Source organism: Hyperolius riggenbachi, chromosome 2, assembly GCF_040937935.1.
Source record: "Hyperolius riggenbachi isolate aHypRig1 chromosome 2, aHypRig1.pri, whole genome shotgun sequence".
Classification (NCBI taxonomy): domain Eukaryota; kingdom Metazoa; phylum Chordata; class Amphibia; order Anura; family Hyperoliidae; genus Hyperolius; species Hyperolius riggenbachi.
Genome location: NC_090647.1, coordinates 493,595,656 through 493,607,790, shown reverse-complemented (window position 1 = coordinate 493,607,790; position 12,135 = coordinate 493,595,656). Strand labels below are relative to the sequence as shown.

Genomic DNA, 12,135 nt, shown 5'->3' with positions numbered 1-12,135 from the left:
CAAATGACCGCACTCAGAGATACTTCAGTTTAGGTCTTTCAGGGACCACTACAGCTGGGCGGAGTGTGATGTGCTGGTGGAGTCGCAGTCAGATCCATTGATGTGAATAGGGAATGCTGCATGTGTGTGTACATTTCCTTATCCCTCACTGGTCATCACAGTCTCAGTGGCTAAACATTTAGAATATTTACTTTAATTTTCGCCGGCAGTGTGGTGCCTGTTGAAGTTTTTTTTTACACTCCGTACAAATGTGTGCATGGTGTATAGTGCACAACGTGTAGTAAATGCACAGCTTGCCAGCGCTGTTAGAGCATTTAGTAAAGCATGGAGCCTCCCACCTCTGATCTGCTCTGCTCCCAGCCCCCACATCATGTGATACCACAGAGCTGGGTCCCAGTCAGCTTCTGCAATCCCTGGGGAGAGAGGGGGGCTCTATATGGGGAGACTGTAAATGGGGAACGCCAGGGGTGCTGCAGCACAGCAACCCAACAGAACCCAAGGTGAGCCTAAGGAAAAAAAATTATATGCTTACCTAAGAAGATGGAAAGAAAAAAGGGGGAACACTGAGAGCCCAATATAGTGTAGTATGTAAAGTAATTGGATAAATGAGTAGTAAGTAAAAGTTATACTCACAAACCAGGGTTACCGTATAGGCAACCACTGTAAAGACAGTTGAGGAGATTAGACCTGTCCTCACTCAGGATTAAGATGTCGCTCTCTGTAGATCAGAAGAAGAAAGGGGATTTGACCCCTCCACCAGGGGTGGATATTGGTATTGTAAGAGTGAACAGAGGCGCCAAAAGGATAAAAAGTATTTAAAAACTTTAAAATTCACTCAGGAGGCAGTGGTGGACTTACCTCCCCGAAGTAGACATGAAACTGTCGATTTTCACATAGAAAAATGTATTCTCATAATCCAACAAACAATGCAACGCGTTTCGCAGGTATATTCCCGCTTCCTCAGGCATTAACAGGAAGGAGTACACAACAGTATGGTCTCAAGGTCCTGATAAGGCACTTCAGGGAGGTAAGTCCACCACTGCCTCCCGAGGAATTTTAAAGTTTTTAAATACTTTTTATCCTTTTGGCGCCTCTGTTCACTCTTACAATACTAAGAAGATGGAAGACTCTTGAACTTTCAGAAACATCCCACGTCCTCCCAGAGACCACCACTGCTGTCCAAGACACTCTTAAAGATTGCGCTTGCACTTCTTTCCATGCATGAGTAGAGCTGTTCTCCAAGCACGTCAGTATGGCCAAACCTGCTTACTGCTCAGGTGTGGCCATACTTGCACAGTATGGCCACGCTCATGCATGGAGAAGAGTGCGGTCACATAACATATCTGATAAGCGAGTTCACGTGTGGCAATAGTGGGGGGCTAGGAGGATTCTTAGGAAAGTATCTTTTTTTCCTTTTACCTTGTCTTAGGTACACTTTAAAGTAGGAGGAACCACAGCACTTGCCATACATTGAAATCTGGAGATACATCTCTGCTTACACAATTAAACGCTGGTGTTGGTAATGTTTTCACGTATTAGTGTAAATACATTAAACAGTGCTATAAAAATATATTAAAATGCTACAGGCTGGGATATGAAGCGGGGATTGATAATATACATTCTGCCCTGAGCTTAGACCTTCCATCCAACCCCACATCAGCTATCCTGTCTGAGACACAGCTGTATAAAACAATGGAAATCCCCACAGTTTCTGCATGGAATAATATAGAGCACGCCAATATGTTTTACTGTCCATCTATGGAAAATGTATAAATCTTGGGCATATTTCATCTTCATAAGACGGGCCAGGGAACATATGTGATGTCTCCATCTGCACTGTATTGCCAGGCTGTTTGTTTTTGGATGATCAGATAGGAGTCTATCTGTGACGGATTTTCGGAGCGCATTTGAATACAGATGTGAGTCAAATCAGATCCAGATCCGAGTGGCCCACGACGACTGCGAGGCTTATGTTTGCAACCTTCCCTAGCGCTTGGGTGAATTCTTGAGGGATAAAACTTAATACAAAACAGCCCAGGAATGTCACTGGATCTTCATAGGCTCATAATTCTCCTGCAAGGTGTCAGTCAGCGCGAATCACTGTCTCTGTATTTAGGGGGAGGTCATGTGCTGAATTTGTGTTTGGGTTGAAGGGTGAACCATTGCTGAAGATTAGAGGACCTTCAACAATTAGTTGACTTCCTCGGCTGGCAGACTGAAGGTAGAATTCTGTCCACCAGCTAGCCATGCCAACCAGTCGGAGGCATCATTGAAATCAAGACCTGGAGGGAACATTAACTACTGTAGTTCATATGACTACTGGTGTCTAGCATCTAATGCTTAGATTTCCACCAATGCTTGGTTTTAGGTGACCTATAAAATTCCTGACATTTCCAAAATCCACCTACTTACTTACAATTATGCAAAATTTTGTGTACATTTTTCTCAATTATGGCCATACGTAATTATGATTTAGACATACAACTGATTTAGTGTAATGCATTTGTAAGTTTAAAAATGCAAAGGACAAAAGTTTTTTAAAGTTTAAAAAATATTTTTAAAAGAGTTTCTAAAAAAAACGACAGGTCTTTTTGAAAGAAATAGTGAGAACAAGTCAAAAACGACTTTTTTTTACTTGTTTCCAATATTCCCTTTAACATACATAGCAAATTTAGTGACGATAGCATGGGGGCTTTGCTATTAAGTCGGCACAAAATTACACCAAATGTCAATATTGTGGTTCCGGATTACGTTTACACATGAAATTCATTACAATTTTCCCCAAAACTTTGCATTACGATTTTGCATTGTAATTGCGAATTACAATGCGAAATTATGATTATGCGAAATTCATGCTCATCACTTCTAACCAAGCCCTAACCCCACCGTTGTGCATCGTGCTTCAGCCAAAGACCCCCCCCCCTCTGTATTATCTGACTCCTTTCTTGCTGCTAACCCACCAAGTAGCCCTGCCCTAATCTCCCAACATCTACGAATGAGAAAGACAAACAAAAGAGTGCAAAACTATATATAGGCAAAGGGCATGCCCCTGGCACACCGCTGACACACCCCTTACACGCCCATGACACACCCCTGATATTCATCCAGTTAGGTTAGCTCTTTGTTCATGCAATAACCAGGTTGCGCTGTAGTGCAATGTAGTGGGCATACAACAGATAGACGGAATGGAATCCATCCAGATAGATGGAATCACATGTCTCTTGCAGTTCTGTGGGCTGCGCTACTATGCAACCTGGCATCTTTTCCTGACTTTGACATCATTGTCATTCATTAAACCAAAGGATACAAGATAAAGCTTCCAAAACAAAATCAAAATATGAGCCATGGAAGAAATATAACTATAAACTTAAACATGAAAAGACAACCATGGCTAAACACAAATAGTATCAACACCAATAGTGTCAAAAATAATGCAAATCTTTATTAGGGACATATCCCTTTCAAAATAAAAAACAATTAAAACCAAGACTGGCAAACAGCAATACAGATCAAGGTACTGCAATCAATTATACAAATAAGCAATACAACCAAGGACTGATAGGATCAACCAGTAGGTAAGTCAGCGTAAAATAGATTCTGGTATGTATATATAAAGTCTGGTATGCTTTGAGTAGCAGACTTCCTACCTCCATCCTGCAGGTGTCACTGTTGCATTATCTACACTTTCCTGAAGATCAGGATCGTCTACCCCTTGTCTAGTAGATCATCTTGGTGTGTTCTGGTAATGGCTGTCTGACTCATAAACCACTATTCACAGCTTGGCTTCCTGACTACAGTACACAATCGTTCACTACAGACAAGCTCTATTCTAGTACAAGCACCCCTACTATCTAGTGACACAAACTGCAGTACAGTAATAAGGAATTCAGTCTCTTACCTTGATATGAGCCGATGGATCTGGAACAGTCTGAATCATGTCCTTACTCCAGTCTGATCACCATACCATACAGTGAGTCCTGAGTGGAGCTGCAGAAGAGGAGACACAGTCTTTAAAAATATCACTAAGAAAAAAAGGACTAGTTGTTGTTGCATAAAGAAATAACAATGGTAGACTGCAAGGAGAAATGATGAGTAGTTGCAAAGATACAGGCAGCAAAAGCAATATGCAAATGTTGACTTTTCATGTAAAGCCAAATAAGGCATCACCCCTTTCACCTATCAAACTTTGGTCCCAGCCCTTCTGCCTCCCAGTTCATCCTTTTGGACATTTAGGCTTTGTTTGCATAAGTTTTCTTGCAACGCCTTAACAAGCGCAAATGGTGTTGCCGTTGTCTAGGCGTATGCATTTCAAGGGTTTATTGTATTTTGTAGCATTTTTAAGGCATCTGAACCAAATGCTTAAAGGACTTACGAGCTGAGTCATAGAAAAAAAGTTAATTACCTTAGGTGAATATCAGACCTCAGGGCAGACGATCAGTGGCCCCCTTGCTGTTTACAGACGCTCTTTTAGCCTAATCCACTTATCGTTAGCGGCCCTGACCCAGCCCAGGGTTGCCTTATCTCACAGCGATTAGAATCGCCGCTTTAAAAGTCCTCTGCCTGCGCAGTTCGCATAGCCAGTACTGCGGCTGCGCAGGCTTTCAGCCCTGGGAGCGACGCATCGTCGCTCCGTATACACTGTAATACGTCATGTGGGCGTCACCACATGACCGTCCACATGAGTGACTGCCCTTCGAGCCAGCCGCGCCCCCTCAGTACAGCATACCAGCAATGAACGAGGGAGGATGTGGTGACGCCCACATGACATATTACAGTGTATATGGAGCGACGATGTACGGTTCCCAGGGCTGAAAGCCTGCGCAGCCACAGTACTGGCTATGCGAAGTGCGCAGGCAGAGGACTTTTAAAGCGTCGATTCTAATCGCTGTGAGATAGGGCGACCCTGGGCTGGGTCGGGGTCGCTAATGATAAGTGGATTAGGCTAACAGAGCATCTGTAAACAGCAAGGGAGCCAGTGATCGTCTACCCTGAGGTCTGATATTCACCTAAAGTAATTAACTTTTTTTCTATGACTCAGCTCGTAAGTCCTTTAAGTGCTTAAAATGCTTTAAACAATCAGATAACTGGCTCAGTGAATTCTCAGAGAAATGCCCAGGAAAAGAAACAGCACAAATGCAGAGGGAAAACATCACCTATGGTAAACACTAAAATCTGCCCCTGGGGAAGGGGGTGTACCCTCAAACTATTTAGTCTTGGCTGAATTGGTTGTGTCCAAGTTGAGGTGAAGCATGAACTGTAAGAATGGAGTATCCCAATAGGTCAGCCTGTACATATCCCTCAAATAATAGGCAACTTGTCCCCCCAAAAGATATAATCAGGCAGAAGAATGTCCCTCAGATAAAAACTAGATTCTGTATGGAGAACACCAGGAATGCTACAGAACTGTGCCCCCAGTTAGAGGCACCCATGGCACATGCCATTCCTGCACCCCTGTAAATACCCTTCTGCACAAATGCTTCCATTATCTCCAGTTAAGCCTTTTGGCTGTATATTTGTACATATTATTCTGTTGCTTCCCAGATTATACATGCACAGTGTATTTAGACGCCACATGGTACCATAAAAACGCTCTAATGTCTATCCCCTAGGTTCTCAATATATGGTACTCATACCCTAGGGGTAGCAGTAGGGTATTGTACCGTGTTAGCCATCAGTAAAAGCAAGAAGTTTTAAATCAGGATGATACCATTTATTGGCTAACTACAAATGAATAAGAATGAACAAGCTTTCGGCCTTGCAGCCTTCGTCAGGTTTACATCCTGTTAGTTTGCAAGCTGGTGGTACAGACAGCTTATATACATGCAACATCAAAAGGGAAAACAGATATTTTTTTCAAGCATAAATACATCATGAAGATGCCTTAATACAAACAGACCATCTAAATGGGGTAAGATAAGGATCCTTGTTTACTTTATTGCTCACAGACCTGGTATTAGGATTGACCCAGAGGTATCGTAAATTCTTAGTTCACAAGTTCAGCTAGGGTGGCTGAGACAGTTCATATATCATCAATCTCATACCAATATAGAAAGTTGTTGTCCTTATTCAAACCCTTCTGCACAGCTTTGAAACAATTTATAAATTTTGTTTCTGCTATTAATCGGTCATTTGACGTTTTGAAGCCGCCCTTCAGGACAGTGACACGAAGATCATCCATGCTGTGTCCGTTGGACCGAAAGTGTGTAGCAACTGGGAGTCCAGATTTGGTATCATTAATAGTGTGCCTGTGTCCATTCATACGTTTGCGCAGAGTTTGTCCAGTTTCTCCCACGTACATAACATTGGGGCATTTAGCACACATGATCAGATATACCAGATTGGTGGACCCACAAGAAAATTTACCTTGTACTCTGTACTCCTGTTGTGAACCTGGTATCGTTACCCTGTCAGTGGAGTAAATGTGTCTGCAGGTCCCACATATTTTTTGTCGGCAGGGTGATGTTCCGTTTTGTTGAGGCCTATTCAAAGAGCTCCTGACAATCATCTGTTTTAGATTGTGTGGTTGCCGATATGACAAGAGTGGAGGTTTAGGGAATATCGTTCTCAGTCTGTGATCCTTGTGTAAAATGGGATGAAGTTCCTTAGCAATCCTCCTTAAGATTTCCAGGTGTGGGTTGTAGGTGACAACCAAAGGGACACGTTCCTCTTTCTGGTTTTGCTTATATTTCAGGAGTTCAGTCCTGGGGATGTTGCTGGCTTTCCTGATTTGGGCCTCGGCCATGGGAGGACTGTAACCTTGTTTAATGAAAGTGTTCTTAAGGTGATCCAGGTGCTTGTCTCTGTCCATCCTGTCAGAACAAATCCGGTTGTACCTTATAGCTTGGCTGTAAATTATAGAGTTCTTAATGTGCTTGGGATGAAAACTGTCATATCTTAGGTATGTGGGACGGTCTGTAGGTTTGCGATACACAGAGGTTTGTATGTTGTTACCCCTGATGTATATGGTGGTGTCCAGAAAGTTAATCTCTGTGTGAGAGTAGGTAAGTTTCAATTTGATTGTAGGATGGAAGGCATTGAAGTTCCTGTGGAACTAGAGAAGATCATCCTCACTTGCGGACCAGATGATTAAAATATCATCAATGAAGCGGAAGTAGGCCAAGGGTTTTATGCCACATGCATTGAGGTATTCCTCTTCGATTTTGGCTATGAATAGATTGCATACTGTGGAGCGAATCGCGAACCCATTGCCACGCCCATCTGCTGTAAATAGAGGTCCTGTCCAAAAGTGAAATAATTATGAGTGAGAATGAATTTGATCAGTCCAGTAATAGGCTTTACAGGTATGCCCTGACCCTGAAGATATTTACGGCAGGCCGCAATACCATCATCATGGGGAATGTTCGTGTACAGGGACTCCACGTCCATCGTGGCCAGTATGGTTCCCTCAGGTACTGGGCCGATGGCTGACAGTTTGTTCAGGAGGTGGGTGGTATCCTGTAAGTAGCTGGGTCTTTTACAGACAAGAGGTTTCAAGATGTTTTCCAGCCACCCTGAGATGTTCTCAACATCAGACTACATGTAAGGACCCTTATCCCTGAAGAGCCTAGAACAGCCTGCTTTTACATGCTTCCCAAGATCCACAAAGAGGGAAACCCAGGCAGACCCATAATCTCAGGGAGCGGAACTCTTACAGAGAACATCTCAGGGTGGCTGGAAAACATCTTGAAACCTCTTGTCTGTAAAAGACCCAGCTACTTACAGGATACCACCCACCTCCTGAACAAACTGTCAGCCATCGGCCCAGTACCTGAGGGAACCATACTGGCCACGATGGACGTGGAGTCCCTGTACACGATGCATGTGGCATAAAACCCTTGGCCTACTTCCGCTTCATTGATGATATTTTAATCATCTGGTCCGCAAGTGAGGATGATCTTCTCCAGTTCCACAGGAACTTCAATGCCTTCCATCCTACAATCAAATTGAAACTTACCTACTCTCACACAGAGATTAACTTTCTGGACACCACCATATACATCAGGGGTAACAACATACAAACCTCTGTGTATCGCAAACCTACAGACCGTCCCACATACCTAAGATATGACAGTTTTCATCCCAAGCACATTAAGAACTCTATAATTTACAGCCAAGCTATAAGGTACAACCGGATTTGTTCTGACAGGATGGACAGAGACAAGCACCTGGATCACCTTAAGAACACTTTCATTAAACAAGGTTACAGTCCTCCCATGGCCGAGGCCCAAATCAGGAAAGCCAGCAACATCCCCAGGACTGAACTCCTGAAATATAAGCAAAACCAGAAAGAGGAACGTGTCCCTTTGGTTGTCACCTACAACCCACACCTGGAAATCTTAAGGAGGATTGCTAAGGAACTTCATCCCATTTTACACAAGGATCACAGACTGAGAACGATATTCCCTAAACCTCCACTCTTGTCATATCGGCAACCACACAATCTAAAACAGATGATTGTCAGGAGCTCTTTGAATAGGCCTCAACAAAACGGAACATCACCCTGCCGACAAAAAATATGTGGGACCTGCAGACACATTTACTCCACTGACAGGGCAACGATACCAGGTTCACAACAGGAGTACAGAGTACAAGGTAAATTTTCTTGTGGGTCCACCAATCTGGTATATCTGATCATGTGTGCTAAATGCCCCAATGTTATGTACGTGGGAGAAACTGGACAAACTCTGCGCAAACGTATGAATGGACACAGGCACACTATTAATGATACCAAATCGGGACTCCCAGTTGCTACACACTTTCGGTCCAACGGACACAGCATGGATGATCTTCGTGTCACTGTCCCGAAGGGCGGCTTCAAAACGTCAAATGACCGATTAATAGCAGAAACAAAATTTATAAATTGTTTCAAAGCTGTGCAGAAGGGTTTGAATAAGGACAACAACTTTCTATATTGGTATGAGATTGATGATATATGAACTGTCTCAGCCACCCTAGCTGAACTTGTGAACTAAGAATTTACGATACCTCTGGGTCAATCCTAATACCAGGTCTGTGAGCAATAAAGTAAACAAGGATCCTTATCTTACCCCATTTAGATGGTCTGTTTGTATTAAGGCATCTTCATGATGTATTTATGCTTGAAAAAAATATCTGTTTTCCCTTTTGATGTTGCATGTATATAAGCTGTCTGTACCACCAGCTTGCAAACTAACAGGATGTAAACCTGACGAAGGCTGCAAGGCCGAAAGCTTGTTCATTCTTATTCATTTGTAGTTAGCCAATAAATGGTATCATCCTGATTTAAAACTTCTTGCTTATACCCTAGGGGGTACTTCTGGTGGTTCCAGCATATCAGCTCATTTTGGAGCAGCGCTTTGGGCACCACCATAGGTGGTAACGATAATTACAGCTATAGCGGCACTAATGATTAATTGTGTAAAAATACCTTCAAAACTGAGATCCACATCACACAGAGAGCAGAAAAAGACCATCAATCCTCTCAAGCATTACTAACCTTCTCTCCCTCACTGATGCCAGACTCACCCTCCTCCCCCCTCAAAAAAAAAAATCGAAAAAAAAATTGGCCAGTTGATATTTTTGGCACACCGCGGCCCCGACAGCCCCTAGCAAACATTTTCCAGGTGCCAACTGTCGAACATATATCAATACGGCAATAAATGAATATTCTTTCAGGTTTGTGCTGAGTGTAACATTAGATTTTACAAATGCTTAGGCAGTATAGTGAAAGCTTTGTATGGATAATGCACTTGTAATGCCAGCTGAGAGGCCTTTTTGTGACTTCTGCATGAAAATGTCAGAAGGAAAAATGGCTCTGCTTGTTCACAGGAACCAATCAGAATCTCCCAGCATGCCGCAAAAACATGAAAGAGTGATCCTTCAGTTGTTAGGGCAACATGACCCTTTCTTGCTTTAGGGATATAATGCACAAAAACTGCACACACACTAACACAAAACACACAGCTCATTTGTGGTTATGTGTATATAAAGCTACGCCAACACATGCAATAACTCTAGGCCGAAATGGCTGATAACGACCATTTCAGCTGATGATCATTTGTGTGTACAGCTGCTGCCAATCAATCTTGCTTGGGCATTAAGCATTGTTTAGGATCCGTCTTGATGGACCTTCAACGATCCCCGATGCCCGAGCATGATCGATCGAAATTTTATTTCCAAGCCCCACCTGATTGAAGGCGCTCCGTTGCCTGACGATCGTCGTCCCTCTGCCCTCCTCTATAGCAGTAGGACAAATCACTAGCCTCAAAGCTAGGGCTGTGTCTGTACAGCATCATTCCTCAAATTGTCGCCTGACAGATCATTTTCCGATCCCCGATGGTCGATAATTCTCGTATTGTGTGTACATAGCTTAAGGCACGTGTTTGACTATGTGGCTGGAATGTAAAACTTCATACACAAGCTTGGAAAAACTAGGCTGAGAAGATTGTTCTGCGCATAGGTACATGCCGACACATGATAAGCGAGCAGATTGCTTTTATTATGTATTCTGTGCCGCAGGACACCGCCCAATTGTGCACCACCCATCCTCCTTCCTCCCTCTTCTTCGCAGAACAGTTTCTCTCAGCTAAATTTTTCTTCCCTTTTCCCCCTGCCCCGAACTAATATAAAGCTTTCCCCTCTAATGAAAAAACAAACTTTATACTAAGAGGGACCCTCAAATCTCCCTTCCAGTGATGACATCATGCTGGAGCTTCCAAATGGGCTCTGTCAGCTCTCGAGTCACTGCTTTATCGCAGCAGTGACATCTGGGAGGGGCTTGACGCTTGAGCAACTCAACCCACTTTTTACCAGTAATTGGAGAGTACCGATGGCTATTATAGCCACCAACCTCATGCCAGCATTGTGAGTGGTCAGGGAAATTATTTAGACAAATGGGTCCTAAAAATACCTATCACAGATAATCCTCCACAAGTCTGAGACTTCTCAATATGACCAATGTAAGACTAAGGAAGCAGGAGGAAATAAATTATATATACAAGTACAAATTTTATTAATGACCAAAATACAAACACATATATATGTAAATCTATTTAAAATTAACCAGAACACACAGGTGTGCCAGCATGTCTAGGCCAGATGGAAAGATGTAGGGGATCCCCTAAAGAAAATATTGATAGTGCGCAATCCATCAAATATCTTAATGCAAAAAGAGGGGGAAGCGACTCCTAGCAGGTAACATTGAAACAAAAAAACAAAAACAAAAAAAAAACCCCTTGGAGAAAAATATATCATTGGTTTTGAAGGCCAAGTGTCCAGGACCTAAATGGAAAAAGACATCCTAGTAAAAAAGCACAGGTGTATCAGATTCCGGCTGTGTTGCTGCAATGTTTCATTGGTTTTAAAGGCCAAGTGTCCGGGACCTAAATGGAAAAAGACACCCTAGTAGAAAAAGCACAGGTGTATCAGATTCCGGCTATAATATTTCCAGTGATTTTGCAGGATCAAAAGGCTGAATAATGGCTGATAGAGAGATTCAATCCATCACAATAGGTGGTCTTACTGCATATGTTATCACAAAATAATTGATGTGCAGGTCCACAGGTCAGGCAAGCTGTCTCATTTAGGAGCTATAACAATGGCCAGGTGCACAGAGGTAGATTGATAGGCACACACTGTAGGTGGCAAGCACTTCGGCTAGTAAACAAAAAATTATATTCACAGCAAGCCTGACACATCCGCAAGCCCCAGGAGCAACAATTAGTCAGGGAAATTAGTTGCGGCAGAGGGTACAGCAATGTGGTGGTGGCACGTAGGTTCTCGGTGCTCAACATGGGAGGTTGTTGGTGAGCTGGAGTCAGGACAGTGGTAACTTTGGCTCCATTGGTGACATTTGGCTTGTTAAAAATTTGGCTTGAAGAAAAAAATTTAATTTACAATAGATACCGGTACTTATAAAACGTAAATTTCTCACAATGTAAAATGCACTATAAATTACTTTTTTTCTATGTTGCTGTCACTTTCAGTAGGTAACCAAAAGCTGACTGATACAGTGTGAAAAATTTTAGATAAGTCCATTTCCTCATAGGAGAGTATTACTTTTATTCTTTACAAAAGCACTCACTGGAAATGTTCTATACAAAGGTGTCAGGTGGCTTCCCTACTTATTTGCACACTATTTTGGTAGTCCTGTGTAAC

At 42.7% G+C, this 12,135-nt stretch overlaps 1 protein-coding gene across 1 annotated transcript in view; it reads right to left on the bottom strand.

The window, feature by feature from the left end:
• ERG (ETS transcription factor ERG) overlaps positions 1 to 3,978 on the bottom strand; it is a 247,873-nt gene extending 243,895 nt beyond the window's left edge. The window contains exon 1 of the mRNA XM_068270411.1: positions 3,899 to 3,978. Coding sequence (XP_068126512.1) covers positions 3,899 to 3,937 — 39 coding nt within the window. The 5' untranslated portion in view covers positions 3,938 to 3,978. The remainder of the gene's footprint in view (positions 1 to 3,898) is intronic.
• Positions 3,979 to 12,135: the final 8,157 nt, after the last annotated feature.